Source organism: Antechinus flavipes, chromosome 6 (genome assembly GCF_016432865.1).
Source record: "Antechinus flavipes isolate AdamAnt ecotype Samford, QLD, Australia chromosome 6, AdamAnt_v2, whole genome shotgun sequence".
NCBI lineage: Eukaryota > Metazoa > Chordata > Mammalia > Dasyuromorphia > Dasyuridae > Antechinus > Antechinus flavipes.
In genome coordinates, this window is record NC_067403.1 from 88470794 (window position 1) to 88489108 (window position 18315).

The 18315-nt window shown below is 33.4% G+C and overlaps 1 protein-coding gene across 12 annotated transcripts in view; it reads left to right on the forward strand.

Annotated features, from left to right (window-relative positions):
* Window positions 1-18315, forward strand: part of RAPGEF2 (Rap guanine nucleotide exchange factor 2) — a 294557-nt gene that overhangs the window by 244976 nt on the left and 31266 nt on the right. For all 12 annotated transcript variants that reach the window (XM_051965601.1, XM_051965605.1, XM_051965603.1 and 9 more), the window contains 5 exons: window positions 1519-1696; window positions 9479-9615; window positions 10166-10324; window positions 15207-15359; window positions 16129-16293. In XM_051965601.1, the coding sequence (XP_051821561.1) occupies window positions 1519-1696; window positions 9479-9615; window positions 10166-10324; window positions 15207-15359; window positions 16129-16293 (792 nt within the window). The remainder of the gene's footprint in view (window positions 1-1518; window positions 1697-9478; window positions 9616-10165; window positions 10325-15206; window positions 15360-16128; window positions 16294-18315) is intronic.

Sequence of the window (18315 nt, forward strand, 5' to 3'; positions counted from 1 at the left end):
ACTGTGATGAGGCATTATTTCATTCTGTACTTGCATTTCAAGGACTTGAATTGTTGTTTGTGTGTGAGTAGATTTCATATATGTCAAGTGGTAAGGTTCACATTTCATGTATCCTTCTAAATTTAGAAATAAATCATCTTCTAGCTTATCTTTTACAAGATAGCATCATAGAGTAGAGTGAAAGATCACTAGATTTTGAATCAGAATTACCTGGGTCAAAGTCCTGAGTTAGATACTTATTGATATGGGTATTGTGGGCAAGTCAGCCAGCCTCCTTAAATGACTTCATTTCATTGGTAATTGAAGTATGAGTATTTCCATTGCCCACCTTCAGAGAATTGTGATGTTCCATTGAGAAAATATTGCATGTGTGATTTTTTACTATTGGTCTACAAATGTGTGTGTGTGTGTGTGTGTGTATATATATATTTATATGTATATTTTATGTAAATACACGATGTCATGGCATCATCTCCTTAATGCCATACTCCTCTTTTAGAACCTTCCCCTCTTTTCTGTCTCCTTTTCTTTCCCCTCTCTTCCCTTTAACTTCTCCTCCCCTTCCCTCATGTCTTTTTTCTTTTCCCCCCTCTTTGCTCCTTTTCCCTCTTCTCTCCCTTTTTTTCCCCTACCCTCTTCCATCCTTTCTCTCCCCTCCCCTCCTTTCTCCCTTTTCGTCCTCTTCCTTCCCATCTGCCTTATTTTCTTCCCCTCTTCTTTTTTCTCCCTTTTACCTTCCCCCTTCTCTCTTCTATTTCCCTCTCCTCTCTTCTTCTTTTTCTGTTTCTGTCTTATGATCTTACAGTTAATAAATGGCAGAGATCAAACTTGAAGCCAGATATTCTAACTTTTAAATCCAGTGGTTTTGTTATTACATCATTGCCATGGAAATAGACCTGGATTTCAGAGTTAAAGGGTTTGTGTTCAAATTGTGGCTCTCCCTATATGATATTAGATCATATATGATCATATCAGATGAATTGTATTATATAATATCTAAAGGACTTTCCAACTTTATAGTTAAGAACCTATAATCTGTACTTCTGATCATTTAAGTAAGAAAAACTGTATTGAGTAATTTTTGTTTTGTAAATCCAACTCTGAAATAGGAAATAGGGAAGGGGACAGATTATAGCTGTGATTGCATTGTTATAGGAACATTATGGACAATAAAGGAATTAAGTCTAACTCATATGATGTTCCCCTAACCTATGCTGTTTTATATATAATATTAATCATTAAAACTAAATCCTAGCATTGCAGAATCCTGTTGTAATATCATTGTAATTAAAACATGGAGTCCATTGAATGCATTGTTCCCTGTATTGATTTTCTCTTATAATAGGTTTTTGCAGAATTAATTCAAGATATTATATGAGGACCTGGTGGTATATCTTGATACTGATAGATCAACATTTATACAGGGAAGAAAGATCATTTTAAAAATTTTTAGTTAACCATGTGTGGATTGTGTGGGGTTGTCTTCCTCTCTAAATGAGTATTATTCTGATCTTTCAGGCCACAGAAAGTGAGGCTGGTGATATGGACCTGAGTGGGCTGCCAGAAACTGCAGTGGATTCAGAAGATGATGATGATGAAGAGGACATTGAAAGGGCCTCGGATCCTTTGATGAGTAGGGATATTGTTAGAGATTGTTTGGAAAAAGATCCCATTGATAGGACGGATGATGACATTGGTAAGTTGGCATTGGGAAAGTTGTCAAAGAACAGTTTAAAGTATTTAACCACTGCTCAATTTTCAGACCTCCTCAGATCATCTCATGTAAGGATAGAAAGAGAACTAGAATATTTCAGTTCTGGCACTGACTCTACTCCTTACTTGTTGGTTACTTTAGTTAGGCAAAATCAGTAATTTTTTTTTCTAAGCCTGTCTTTTCATGAATAAATAAGAAATAGCAACACTTGCCCTGCTTACCTCATAGGATTACTGTTAAAACAAATGAACTAATGTATATGGAAAATACTTTTATAAAACATTATACAATTATAAGGAGTTATTAGTATTATTAAATGTATAAAACACATTTATTAGGAATTATATTTGTGTTTTGTGTACTTAATAGTACTAATAATTATCTTTCACTAAACAATAGTGATTAGGTAGTGGATCTCTGACTATATTGGTACAAGAGTCTCCCGGGTCAGGAAACTCTCTCTTAATTGGTTGGTTGGGTATTGTCCTTTGTTCCCTAGGATAACCAAAATGACATCGCTATGTTAAAATCAAGTTACAGTGTGTCTGATCAGACCAATATAAGCTTGGAATATTCTACTATAGAGTAAGCACAAATAATCCCTATGAACATTTGGGGTGACTTCTTTAACTTTGTGCATCTCACGTTTAAGTACTATTATTCTTTAGAATCTAGAAACAGTGTAAATGGAAATAACAGTGGGGTTGGAATCAGGAGAGACCAATTTGACAACAACTAATCTCTGAACCTCAATTTTCTCATTTTTAAATGGAATAATAATATCTTATCCACTGGGTGACTGTATAGATCAGAAAAGATAATCTGTCAGCTCTCTATTACTCTTCATTGATATTCAAAGAGTTTCCTCATTTCTCAAGTGAGTGGATTGGATTAGTTGGCCCCTGGACTCCCTTGCAGCCCTAGATCTCAGATTGTTTGGCTTATTTGTTGTGAACAAAGTAACTGTATATATTAGTTAATTTTACAAGCAGTGTCTCTATTAAGACAGACTTCTGTTGACTAAGAGTGAGTTTATCCTTGTTTTTTAGCCTAGAAAAGAGCAGACTCAGGAGAATGTGGTAGCTATATACTAGTATTGAAGGGCTGTTCTAAGGAGGAAGTATTAGGTATGTTTTATTTAGCCCCATGCAGAGCCAGGAACAGTGGAAGGAAGTTATTGGCTTGATTTCAAGGAGAAGCTTCCTAGCAATTAGAACTGTCTAAAAGTGGAATGGGCTGCCTAAAAACTGGTGGGATCCCCTTCCTTGGAGCTCATCTAGCAGTCAGTAAATATTTAAGTAGCTATTTTGTTTCAAATACTGGGGATACAAAGGCAAAAGACAGTACTTATGCCTTCATAGACTGGTGCTAGGCTTGGACTCAAAATCCAACTTCACATACTTGCTAGTTGCATGATCCTGGGCAAGTCACTTACAATCTGTCTCAGTTCCCTGAACTGTGAAATAGGGAAAACAATAGCATCTCCCTTCTAAGATTTTAATGAGAATATACTGAGATGATATTTGTAAAATACAAACTTTCAAGTGTTATACAAAGTATCATTAACTGGGGAGATAAACAAAGAAATATATATAAACAAGCTATATACAGAGAAAACAGGAAATAATTAAGATAGGGAAAGTACAAATATTAAGAGGGATGGGAAAGGGCTTCCTAAAGAAAATAAATTTTTCATAAGCACTTAAAAGAAGCCAGAGATCTATAGATAGAGAAGAAAAGGAAGAGCATCCCAGGCTTGGTAGACAGCCAAAATGCCTGGAGATTGAGTGTCTTGGTGAGGAGGCCAGTGTGTCTGGATCAAAGAGAATTTGTTGGAGAATAAGGTTTAAGAAAAGTGGAAGATTAGAAGATGATTTGGTTATGAAAGGTTTGAGCAGCAAACAGAGGATATTGTATTTGATCTTGAAGGCTAGAATGACCACTTGTTGGCCATGTTATATTAGAAATTTCATTGTGCATGTATTTAGCTAGATTGGTTATTGAGATTCTTTAGATTCTCAGAGTAAAGGTTCAAATTCTGTGATTCTTGAATACCGTGAGAAGCAAAAATGTAAAAAGGGTATCTCTAGGCAAAGCTGTCAAGTATGTGGTTTGTCTTGTTCTTAGATCTTTTTTTGATCCCTTTTTAGAAAATCTAATATAAATTTCTGATATTGTCATAGTTGGGTTATTAAAGTGAAACCCTCTTAATCCCAAGAGCAGAAGAAAATGAGCTGGTGAAGGGCACAGCAATATAATATACTAATTAGAAGTATGTAAAAATAAACTTTTGTTCTGTATTAGAACAATGAGGATGAGAGACATGAATATCCCATAGATCTGGGAAGAAGCTCCAAAAAATGGCATCCTAGCACTGAAACAACGTTGTTCACCACCTATCTTTGTATCTTGAAAAACTATTTCAGGAGGAATTATACTGGTAAAGACCTTAGAGGTAGTGAGGTCTTTATCATGGTTCAATTTTGTGTTCTGAGAATAGGATGGGCCAAGGACTAGTAGGAACCTTCAGATGACACCTGAGGAAGCTTGGTGGAATGCATAGATAAAGCACTGAGCTTAAAGTCAGGAAGATCTGAGATCTAATTGTGTTTCAGATGCTTGACCAACTATATAATGCAAGTTATATAAGTTAAATTATTTGGGCCTCAGTTTCTTGTAAGATGAGAGTCTTGGATTCAATGTGTGCTCAATGTCTAGCTTTTAATCCCATAATTCTAGTTTTTGATTTTTCTGTGAATTGAAAAAAGTGGCAAAGCAACTGCACAGGGAACTTTCTCAAGTAAAGGTTAGGATTCATGCCCATAATCCTAATTTTTCATTTTTGTGTGAAGTGAAAAAAGTGGCAAAGTAACTGCACAGGGAACTTTCTCAAATAAAGATTAGGATTCATGACTAGTGTTTCTGGGACCAATTTACCAATCTACCAAATCATTTAGCCATTTTGGGCCAAAGATACTGCTTCCCAAGATAGGGATAATAATCCTTAAACCATCGTGGATTTTTGTTGTTGTTATTGTTTTTTTGTTTGTTTGTTTTTAAAAAAAAGAAAGCGCTCTGTAAGCCTCTGAACACTATAAATACCAGCTTTTGGAGTGTGTGTGTGTGTGTGTGTGTGTGTGTGTGTGTGTGTGTGTGTGTGTCTCAGAGATAGAGAGCAGGAACGTGACAGAAAGATTAAACTATATTTGTTTTCAGTGAAATCTGTCTACATTAATCTGTACACCACATGACAAATATGGAAATATATTTAAAATGATTGCACATGTTTAACCTATATCAGATTGCTTGCTGTTTTGGGGAAAATGGAGGTAAAGAAGAGAGGGAGAAAAATTTGGAACACAAAGTCTTACAAAAACGAATTTTGAAAACTATCTTTACATGTATTTGGAAAAATAAAATACTACTGAGACCTCCCCCTTCCCACTAATGCTATATATAGATACCAGAAGCTTAAAACAGGTAATCAAAGTAATCCTAATTACAATAATTTTGGGTAACTTTCTCCTTCATGACTAATATTTCATGACAACAATTAAACATAAGTTATTTGTCAGATTAATTTGATCACTCTTCATCATGACACTAGATTATTCATATGTATATGCTCACCTTCTTTTCCTCCTGTAACATCAGTGGCTTGTGACTTTTTTTTTCTAAATTAAAAAGAGCATCACTTATGAGAAGCTTTTTCTCCCTTTCCTCCCTCCCCCTGTTGTTATTTTCTAAGATAGTCTATATATTTTTCTAGTAGGGAAAGTTGGGGACTTTAGAAACTATATAGTTTTTAAGCTATCATTCAAAGGAATTGTGATTTGATGCTAGAAAATTGGCTGCTGTCCATTTTGCCCAAAAAAGGATTGAATATGCTTATCTGTTAAAGTTTACAAAGCACTTTCCTCACAACAACTTTGTAAGGTAGAGCAACAGACTTTTACTTTAAAAAAGTATGTAATTTCAGCAAAATGAGCTGAGGAGTCAGAAAACCTGAATTCAAATCCTGCTGGGATGTTCTGCTTGCTGACTTTGGGTATATATTCCCTCTGTTTTCTCAATTGTAAATAGCAAGGGGAAAGTTGCCTTCCTCCCTGTTGGCATCCTTGAAGCTCTAGATGTGTGATCTCAAATGGACAATTCTTCCTACTACACTATACTAGTTCTTATTTATTTTTCCCTTCAATTAACTTATGTCATTATCCATAGTGAAATAAAGCTCCATGGAACCTAAATTGTTTCCACAAGATTAAATAATTTAAACTTGATATATAAGTGTTATTTAAATAACCATTTAGCATAAAAGATAAAATATAATAAATAACAAGAGATTTATAAATTTTTCATAGTGCATTTGTCCAAAAATAAAAGCCATTTATTTAAGAATTTTTTTTAATCCTTTTACCTGGTGTTGTGAGTTTACCTCTCTTTAATCATCTGTATCTTCTTTGATATGAAATTTGGCTTAATTGAGGCTACTCATTGATCTGGTTCTTTGGAACCTCCCCACTCCATTTTTTTTATCCAAGAAAAAGTAAATAAAATAGTTGCTGTTTAGCTTAAGTAAGTTTTTACTGATGCCTTACAATCACTGAGACCATGTTATTTGATCTTCACAAGTGGCCCTCATCCTCAAACAACAGTATTTGAATCCACACTTTCCTGATATCAAGTCAGTCAACACTCAGTCCATTGCTCCATAATTCTTTCAAGTGTTGGTCAGAGAGGATAGATGGTTTAGGTTTTTACCATTTAGCTAACTTCCGTATAGCAAGTAGAATATAGACTGCTGTTTTTATCTACATTAATTTGTCTATTTCTCTCCCCTCCCCCCCCTTTTTTAGTAAAGTAAAGACAAAGTTCTACTTGGGTTTCTAATTGTGACATTTTGGGGACACTAGATTCTTAAGGGTTATGAGAAGGTGCCATATCATCTGCCAAGTCCTCTCAACTTGGAAATATGTGAAATAGAAACTGTATTTCTGTCCACTAAGGGCCAGCCCACTTGATTCTGAAGAGCATCATTAGCAAATTGATTGGAGGAAGACAAGCTTTGGGGCATAGCAGTTCTTAAAGACAGGGTTAAAGGATTACAATCTTTGTTTGTGGAAGTAGTCTCAAAATCACAAAGCTTTGAAATATGTTGCAATTCTTTTAAGAAATATAGAGACATCCAATTTACAACTGGAAGGAACCTTAGAGGACATTGAATTCAAACCCTTCATTTTACAGATAAGGAAACTGAGGCTGAGGAAAGTTCATTGATATGCCCAAGGTCCCACACAGCCAATATATAAATTTGAAGCAGCATTTGGTGCAAGTCTTCCTGACTCCATGCCTGCCTATCTACTGTGTCCCTTAGTAGCCTATATTAAAATATTAACACATGTGTCATCTATCAGTATGGATTCTAAGTCTATGTTGGTTATAGTATAGGGAATATAGAGGAAAAGAGAGTAGAATAAGTAGAGGTTCAGTTATCATTTGAAAGGAACTTGAATCCCAAGCATAGGAATGTTTAAAAAAAATATATGGAATGATTACCAGGACTTTTATCAAAGGAGTGACATGGTCAGATGTATGTATGAAAAAATTGCTTAGGAGCAGTGAGAGGAATGGGATTGATGTTAGGAAGGTCATTGTAGGAGATTCATCAGTACTCAATAATTCTCAGGATTTCCTTTGGATTTCTTTTTATTTATTTGATATCACTTCAGTTATACTCTAGTGTTTTTATTTGGTAGATATTTGGAATTAAGCCTCATTTATTTTGCCAAATACTTTTGCAATTTTACTATTGAACTTGTAAATAATTGAGCCAGGTGCTTAGTCATTCCAAAGATCTACTCACAGCTAGTTGTATAGGCTTAGAGCATCTAGGCTACTTCAGAAAGCAGTTTTTTTCTTAATATTTTATTTTTCCAAATACTTTTTAACATTCTTTTTTTGTTTGTTTATGGTTGGGTTTAAAAAAATTTTTTTAATTAAAGTTTTTTATTTTCAAAACATATGCATAGATAATTTTCAACATTCATCCTTGCAAAACGCTGTGTTCCAAAATTTTTTCCTCTCCTTTCCCCCATCCCTTCCCCTAGATGGCAAATAATCCAATATATGTTAAACATGTGCAATTCTTCTATACATATTTTCACAAATATCATGCTGCACAATAAAAATCATATCAAAAAGGAAAAAATGAGAAAAAATAAAATGTAAGCAAACAACAATAAAAAAAAAAAGTGAAAATAGTATGTTATGATCCTCACTCAGTCCCCACAGTCCTCTTTCTGGGTACAGATGGCTCTCTTCATCACAATTGGAGCTGATCTGAATCACCTTGCTATTGAAAAGAGCCATAACATTCATTTTTCTAAGACATTTTCTGAGACTTTGAGTTAGGAGAAATTATAAATGACTTCTAGATTTGTAGATGGAGAAGAGGTAAGCAGTACTTCCCTCTTCCCTCCTCTTTCCCCAAGATGGCAAGTAATCTGATATAGGTTAAATGCGAACAATCTTTTTAAACATCCTTTCATATTTGTCAAGAAAAATCAGACCAAAAGGGGAAAAAAAACTCACAAGAAATAAAAACAAACAAAAAATGTGAAAACGCTATGCTTTGACTCACATTTAGTCTCCATAGAGAACTCTTGGGAAATAATTGGCATTTTCCATTCCCAAGTCTATTGGAATTTGTAATGGGCCAGAACTCTGGGAAATGTACTTGAAACAAGGATTCTTACAACAAGATGTTAACTCAGTGGAATTGATAAGACAGTGGTTATCTAGTTTTGCATGGTGATTAATAATTCTCTAGTTCAGTATGATAGATTTAATCTGACAACAAATAATGATTCCCAGGGATATAATGATTGGTTTATACTCAATATGATGAATTGATTTGATTGTAATAGAGCATTTAAACTGGGGACAAACTCAGCCACAGGAGAGAAGATTTGACCAACCTCATGGTAGCTCTCCTGCATTCATCACTTCACTAAGACCAAGGACTCGGGTTGGTCCCAAGATCTTTCACAGAGATAGTCTGGACACTATATTTTAATCCACCCTGGTGTTGGAGCTCTAGAAAGCAACAGTAAGTTTTGTCACCCCAAATTGGGGATTCTAGAAAGCAGGACATTACATTTGGATGTGCAGACTGCTGACTGTGGCTGACTGGATAAGAGCAGAGACTTGAGACTGCTGGCGCAGACTGGGAGACTGAAGGAGACAATAAAGAAACTTTTTATTTATTTATCTATCTATTTGTTCGTTCATTCATTCATTCATTTATGTATCTCAAGGAATTTATATATCTCAAAGAATGTTGTATAGAAAAAGATTTTTTTTTTTGTGCTTGACCTCAAAGGACAGAACTAGGACCAGTTGTGAAGAGAAATATTTCAATTTGATGCAAAGAGAAACATAGTAATGTTAGATCTATCTAAAACTGCAAAGAGTTGCCTTGGGAGGTATTGCACTCCCTGTCCCTGAAAGTTTAAGGAAAAGAATGACTACTAGTTGGGCACGTTTTAGAAGAACTTCTTCAGTTGCAGGCTGAACTAAAGACCTTCAAAGATCTGCTTCCATCCCTACATTTGATCTAGGCTCAGTTGCAATACCATCTCTCTCCAGAAAGACAGGATTATAGAGACAGAAAAGAACACTGAAACACTCTTTTGCTAGAACAATCATTAACAAAATCTGCTATTTTGTCATTTTTAAAAATAAAGGGTGTTTTTTGTTTTTCAGAACAACTTCTGGAATTTATGCATCAGTTGCCTGCTTTTGCTAACATGACAATGTCTGTTAGAAGAGAACTCTGTGCTGTGATGGTATTTGCAGTGGTGGAAAGAGCAGGAACTATAGTGTTAAATGATGGAGAAGAGGTAAGCAGTACTCCCCTCAAATTACAGAGTTCAAGTTACTAGCTCAGAAATGATCATTACAATAACATTAAAAGTTGGAAAATGCTGAAAACCTTTTCTCCTTCTCAATCCTTTCTTTTTTCCCTCTTCACTTTCCCTATCTATATCTTAACTCCTAAGTTGTGAGTAATGTAGGCACTTTGAAACCCTGCCCTCCCATCTTTTCTCTAAGATAATATTCTGTTCCACAATTTCAAGAGGCTGCACTGGACTTTTCATTACTTATGTATATTATCAAGATTCATACTTTACTCTTTTATGTTTCAATCAATTTTGTTTCTATTAGAAATACTTATTTCCAAATATGTTTTTCTGACAGAATGAAAAGAAATATTATTTCTGAGATACTATGTGACTGGTTGTTTGGGTTTGCATTTCCCCCAACTGTCCACTTTCTTTGAGTTAGGAGAAATTATAAATGACTTCTAGATTTGTAGATGGGGACAAGGGAGACTATCAGTGAAAATGATCATTTTGACCATTTGTAATTTTTGTTTGTTTGTTTGTTTAGCTGGACTCCTGGAGTGTAATCTTAAATGGTTCGGTGGAAGTGACATATCCAGATGGAAGAACAGAGATTTTATGTATGGGGAACAGTTTTGGTGTGTCTCCCACTATGGATAAGGAATATATGAAAGGAGTAATGAGGACAAAAGTGGATGACTGCCAGGTAAAAAAAAATATATATATATGTATATAGAAAACATATGTTATTGTTCTCTTGCCAAATGCCTGTTTGCAAAAAGGTATGCCCTGGTGTTAAGAAAATTTCCTTGAAACTTGGGCAGTGCTCTTTGTAAATGACTCATAGTACATTTATTAAGATTTAAAATTGCTAGTGTTCAGTTCAATAATATTTTTAGTGCCTACTAAAAACCAGAACCAGGGACTAGAAATATAAAGAAAAGATGAACTTAAGAGAAATTCATTTGGCCTCAGTATGTGTATAAAAATAAACATATCCAAAATGCTTTTAATTCTTCAAAAATGTGATGGATAAAGAAAGAGTATTATAACATTTAGAATCACTAATAATATCATTGAGTACCAAGTTTTAGAACAAGGGAGAGGGAAAGTAATTACAGGAAAAGAATTAATTGTGGGTTAATCTCCATGCTAAATTTTTTCTCTAATAAATTATTAGACCATAACAAAACAACCTAGAACTGTTCTGAAGAAATTTAGTTATGGCACCAATCAGGAAAAAAAGATTTCTAGTAGTAAAGGAGATCTGAGTCTTAAAATTGTCTTAAAAGATATATCACAACATTTGTGAATATAGTAGAGATATGATGACTACATGAAATAGAACATTTATCAAAATAGAAGAAAGGAAATGTGATATTTTACTACTTATGGATTTGTTACTCAATGTCTTCTAAAGGATGTTAGTGAGAACCAGAATGAGAAAAAAATATCTAGAATGGAATGAGTAAATTTATCATTTATCAACAAAAGAATTACAATTATATATTGGTGTATATACGTATTTATTTACTTACTTATTGGCTGTGAAAGAATAAAGTAGATCAGATACAAAGGCTGAAGGACCAATAAAATATAAGATTAATTGACACTCTGGGAGAAATAGCAAACTACAAAATTACCATAAATTCTTGAAATTAGAGAAGGACTTACCAGATTAATAAATGCAATGAGATATTTAAATTCAATGATGCCATCTTATCTGATTGGATCGGTTGATACAAAGAATAAATTTTCATTTTCACTATTTTATTCTTCATATCTTTTAACATGTCTCAATGAGAATTGTGTTTTGTTTTGTTGTTTTTAGCTTGATTTATATATGTACACATATTTTAACTGATTTATGAAAAAAGTTGGGAAATGCCAATTTGACGTTTTTATTACCACACTTATTATAAATTGAAAAATTCATAGGTATCGATTTATCTGGCTATTTACTCAGGGAATGATAACAGGTGGCTCGAGGAGAAATGGAATTTATGGTCATATTTACCTTGTCAAATATCTTCATTATGGGAAAAATAATAACAACATGACTTTAATGAAATATTTGTATTAAATATTGGTATAGAGACAATGTAATGAAGGCTAAATAGTCAACTCTCAATTATCCATTGTGTCGCCGTGAGGAGGGAAAAAAGCAGATAATATCCAAAATCTGTTGTATTTGTATTTCCAATGCATTCTTGTTTTTTGTCATCCTAAGAATTTTACTCCTTAAAAATATTAAATAAATCACTGGTAAAGCTCTCAATCAAGAAAGAAGGAACGTTATCCAAATTCTCAGTGCAAATTACTGATCAGTTTTTCTGCAACCCCTGCTGGGGAGATCTTGGGACAGTAAATGTGGTTAGGATACCATATTCATAAAAGGGTTAAGAAAGGGTTATTTTGGTTTTAATGATTCCATTACCACATTAATACCCTGATAATTAAAAGAATGATATTTATTTCCTGAGTAGTTAGAATATAAGAAGTGGGCATATGATTGTGTCTGGAGGTGTCAGATATTGTTAAATCAGGTGCTCAGTTGCTTTTAAAAAATAACATTAGATAGCCCAGAATACATTATTATGTCTCAGAAAAGCAAAACTGAGTTATTTTGTCATGCTTTTGAAAATGCATGTCATATTTTGGATGACTTTAGAAGTTTCTTGTCTGACAAGTTTTGTTTCTTAATATTTTTAATGTGGTTGACTTGAAGAAAAATAAAAACTCCTGAAAGTTTCTTACTATAAATGAGTGAGCACTCAGCCCTACATTTTTATGCATGATCTAGTGGATAGGGCACTGGACTTGGAGTCGGGAAGAACTGGGTTCAGATTGTGCCTCAGATACTTATTAGCTATGTGATTCTGAGAAAGTCACTTTTTTGCTTCTGTACTTCAGCTTTCTTATTTGTAAAAGTGCAGCATTTCAACTTATTGTGGTTCCTTACAACCTTAAGTCTACTATTACCATAAGACAATCTAGTGCCATCTTATATGGGATAGGACACTTTCACATATGTACCTTCCTTATACCTCTTTAGATTAAAAGTGGGACATGTTTTCTTTCTGATATGGCACTTAGAATTTTTTTTCTTTTTATATTTCTGGTTTATTTGCTTGAAAAGATTTTTCTGACATTTTAGAGAGCAGAAGGGAATTTCCTTTCTTCTTTTGGTTTCTACTTTCTCTCTTCAAATATGCTGTTTTCTTGGCTTGGTTTGTTCTAGAGGGCAAGGTCAGAATAGGTTGCAGACAACTAGTGACCCCACTGACTCTATTGCACCTTCCATATATACAACTTTTCCTTTCTTTTCCTGTACTTTCTCTTTCTTCTTCTGCCTTCTTCCCATTCTTCCTTCCTTTATTCTTCTTCACTACCTATGTCTTAGGCCTTCCAGTGATATCCCAGGGCCATTGCTTATCCTTGAAATGGGAAGTGATGGAAAGTACCAGACTAAATAGATTTATCTGGCCTCATTAAATTGGCGTATTATGTTCATCTGTTCCTGGGCAAAGTGGAGGTAATGTGGCATTTTAATTTACAAAGCATTTTCTGAATTAGAAAGCAAGTTTGCCATGGATAATTGAGAGTTAACTATAATACCTTTTTAATTTGTGTTAATTTATTTATTTTGTCATGTCATTTTTTTCCCCCTAAAGGAAATTGTCGATTTGAATTAAGGAATTATTTAAACATTTATTGGTTACAAACAGCTGAAACTATTAATAAGACTCAAGCTCAAACGATATTTTCATGTAGTACTACTTCTTGTTTATGTATAATGCTTTATTTCTAAAATCAGTTTTGTGAGTATAGTTATAAATAGAAGCATAATTCATTTTTGTTAGGTTCATCCCATCTTGAGATGTTGACTGCTCTTATTTTAGAAGTGTGAAGTTAATAAATCTATTAGAAGGGGCAAATAAGTCTTTTTGAGATGAAATAAGATTGTTTTTATCTGAAATTTCTTTTTCATATCACGGCACATGCAATAATCTTTCTATCAGGTTATTGATATAGAAAATAAGATTATGCTGAGTAATATAAAAAAAATCTATGCCTAAAAACTAATATGGATTGTTTTTTTACCATTTATATTTAAATCAGTAAGGAAGATCCAATTTAGTTCATTTCTCTGCCTAAAGTACTTACATTGCTTTATATTAAAATATTTTATAAAACAGATACATGTTTTACTTTAGATTTACATTTGAAAGCAATCATTTTAATATTTTTTATGAATTTGTCATCACAAAAACAGGATTGGTAAGTGAAATCTCTCCAATCCCATAAATTGTTCCTGGATATTTCAGTGATATTTTTTATTGACTCCAATCTCGAATATCTTCTATATTACCAAAAAAAAGGGACACAACTTACTTTTAAAAGTATTTTTGAGAAATACAGGTGTGATCAGTTTTAAAATATTAAACTAGTTATGTGAATCTAAAAAATAATAAATAGTATAAAAACTTATAGACAATCTTGTCATTAAACCCAGTTGTTCACATCTTATTCATAGATTGATAAAGAATGGTGAACTTTGACTTTTCAATTATCAAGTGATTTCTCAGTTCAGACTAAATCAGTTCAAATGAAGAAAACATATTATTTAAACCCTGCTAAAAACTATTCAGCTATTAAAAGCTAAGTTATTACTTTAGTGGTCTATGAATCTAGATGCTTAAAGTGATTTTCATCCCACTATTGGGATTGTCTCTTATCATCTTATAAAATAACCATTATTTTTTTGAGTAGTTTATTCTTATCTCTGAAATACATTATAATTGGCAACAGAGAGAAATTATTCTTGGATGTCTGTGTCATAATTAGCTCTTTCTTTTTCACTATTTAAGGACTGACCTTGGCACAAAATATGATTTAAAAATAATTATATGAGTTTTATAGCCTATTAATAAAGCTTTATTCAAATGTTATAGAAATATATAGTTGTAAGTGTATATTACTTGAAGTTTATAATCTCTCTTATCTTTGAACTTCAATGTTAACTTCATGGAAATTATGTTTTGTCGCACCATTTTATAGTAGAAAGAGATAGTCTTTTCTCTCCTTCCTTTCCTCCCTCCTTCCTTTCCTACTTCCTACCCGCTTATCCACATCCCCATAACTGCTAAGTTGTACAAAATAAAGGGTAGTTCACATGAAGGATTTTGATTTCTTACCCATCTCCAATATAGTTTGAGATGGAAAATGCTGGATTAGATCATGAGTAAAATCATTATCTAAATTTTTGTGGAATATATTGAAACACAAAAGAAACATTTGCATTTTATGCTTTTCCATTTTAAAATTTTTCTATAGTTAGCATACAAATTAGATATAGTGTTAAAAATAAGCTTAAAACAGTGAGCAAATGAAAGTTAACAGAACCTTTCATTAAAAATACTTCTATAGAATTCTTATTTGAAGTTTTCTCAAAGTAAAAAATATCAATGCATATAAAACAACATCTACTGTAATTAATGGAGAATTCTATTCATGTGTATTTTACTCTGTTAGTTGAAAGTTTTTTTTAAATTAGTAATTGCTTGGTAATGTCTCATACCTTCCAGTTTGTCTGCATAGCCCAGCAGGATTACTGCCGCATTCTCAACCAGGTGGAAAAGAACATGCAAAAGGTGGAAGAGGAAGGAGAGATAGTTATGGTGAAAGAACACCGAGAACTTGACCGTACTGGAACAAGAAAAGGTCACATTGTCATCAAGGTAACAAAAAAAACAACAAAACACCCGCCAAAGGCTGACTATTCTACTTAATTATTTAAATTAAATAGTTCAGATCTGCCTAAGATTTTACATTCTTCACATTATTTAAATTTGACTTGAATATTAAAAAAAAAAAAGTAAAGTACTTATTTATATGCAGGGTACTTGGCTAGATTAAAAAAAAAATGATGTTGAAAAAAAAAAAACCTTGCAGAGTTTATATTCTAAGCCTGAGATATCAAGCCATGTGGTATACATACAACACCCAAGATTAAACTGTAATTCAAAAATATTTAACAAACTGAATAAAAGTTATTTTTTTAACAGTAGCTTTTAATTTTCAAAATACATACAAAGATAGTTTTCAGCATTTATCTTTGCAAAATCTTGCATTCCCAATCTAAATAAAATTCTAATAGAACATAGATAATGTTAATATGTACTTTTCAAGTGACTTGTAACATCTTTATATTCAGTTTAGGAGCTCTCATTTCTATTTGTTTGATACCACTGTTTTTTCATGTTTATGACCCCAAATTAAAACTACAGAAGAAATCTTCTCTCTTCCATGATTTTAGATTTCTAGATTTTTAATTTACTCAAGTTGATGACTTGTATTTTTATTGTGTTTGTATTGTATTTATATCAGAGACTGGTTATCATTTGATCCTTTCGGTATTTGGGGACACAGTCAATGAATTAAATGAATTTTCTTTTATGCATGTAAGATGTCATTCATATAAAACAATTATTTCTTTATTTATCATAGGGCACGTCAGAAAGATTAACAATGCATTTGGTTGAAGAACATTCAGTGGTGGATCCAACATTTATAGAGGATTTCCTACTGACCTATAGGACTTTTCTGTCTAGTCCAATGGAAGTGGGGAAAAAGTTATTGGAGTGGTTCAATGACCCTAGCCTCAGGGATAAGGTTGGAAAAAAATTTTTATATCAGCTTTTAAATATCAAATTAGTAAAAGCCTCTCTCTCTCTCTTTCTCTCCTCCTCCCTTCCTCTCTCCTTGTCTTTTTCTCTGCCTCCCCCCCCCTTTTTTTTTTCTCCCTCCTTCCATATAACTATCTGTATCTTATGCCAGTTAACTTCAGATGGATGTCTAAGATAAACCATATTGAAAATGTACATTCCTAGTTCTTGGATGATTTTGCAAACAAAAATGGCATGAATAGACTTATGATGAAAAGCAATTAAACTATCGAAACTAAACTTTAGGAGACAGTCAAATCTGTAATATTTTAGAACAGGAGCAATTCACTAATTTTTGCATTACGGTTATCTTTGGCATTCTGGAGGTAACATATGGACCCTTCTCAGAATGATGTTCTTAAAGGCATAGAATAAAATGCACAGGATTTCAGAAAAAAAAAGTTATATTGAAGAGAGAGAGAGAGAGAGAGAGAGAGAGAGAGAGAGAGAGGTGTGTGTGTGTGTGTGTGTGTGTGTGTAATGAATTATATGTATGCATGTATATCGTTGTCTTTGATGTTCTGGTTTGTGTGTGTGCGTAACAATATACACGTTCATGGTATCCAGGTTAAGAAATCCTGATTTAGAATATCTCATCATAAACAAAAATCTACAATACTGGCCCCTTTTAACTTAATTTTGAAAAGGCGTTTATAGGAGTTACATTTGGGAGAGTTAGCCCTACGTATTTGTAAAGTATGTAGTCTCACATTAAATTTAAATTCCATTAACTGAACTCAGGACTAGCAAAAGAAAATTAGTGTTAAAAGAGTATCTGGTAATTTTAGAGTCTCCAGTCCCCTTTTTCAAGTGGTGGGGTCAGAAACTAGATTGCAAAACACAGAGAAGTGAGTTGGAATTGAAGAGAAAGAAGAAAAAAATGATCAATACAGATTAGTAGTTTTAAGGAATGCCAAGGTCAAATGAACATTTTTTAGAATGGTTGAGACTTGATCATGTTTTACAGATAGAAAGGAGTCAATGATGAATGTGACATTGAAGATGAGAAAGGAATAATTGAGGGTAACCAGATGGCACAGTAGAAAAAGTACTGGATTTAGAATCAAGAAGAATTGAATTTAAATATGGCCTTAGACACTAGTAAAGTGACATTGAACAAACTCTGTTTACCTTGGTTTATTTATCTTTGATAAATTAACATAATATTAGATAATATTAGCAACTACTTCCAATATTATGTTATAAAAATAAAATGAGAATGTTTGTATTTTGCAAACCTTAAAACACTGTGAGAATGCTCTTTATCATCATCATCATCATCATCATCATCATCATGGTGGTGGTGGTGATGAAGGTAATGATAATGCCAGGCTACTGTAGGGTGCTGGATGAAGAAGAATAGAGTGGCTACCCTTGGCAAGGAGGAGAGAATGGAAGATTGGGGGGACGGAGGGCAGGGGGCAGGGGGGAAAAACAGAGTAGAAAGAGCACAGGAAGTCCTGGAGAGAAGAAAGTTTGAATTAACTATTTTGCTGATGAATGTGGAACTGCTCAGGAAAGAATAAATGAATTGTAATACAACAACTAGAGCCCAATTGGAATTAGATAACACATATTTAATGTGAACCTACTTTGAAACTGTGCCCAGGAGCACTGAGCCACTCATGAATGGGAATGGAAAAGGCTAGGAGCTAAGGTTATGGTACTCAAAGGGGCATTGGGCCATACAGGAGGGATTCAAGAACAACAGAGGGTGAATGATTAAACCAGTCATTCATAGTGGAATCAAGACTGTGAAGAAGAAAGGGAGGTAATCAGAACAGTATCTCTCTTTGGCTCTTTCTCATCTGTTCTTTCTCCTCAGTACTCTTTCCATCATCTCCATGTATTGGCAGCCCCTTCCCTATGAAAAAGAATTGGCAAGCCATTTACTTCATGAAAGCATGATTCTTAGAAAAAACTGTCTTAACTAGAAATAGGAATTTTTATGGATTTTTCTTTTGCTAAA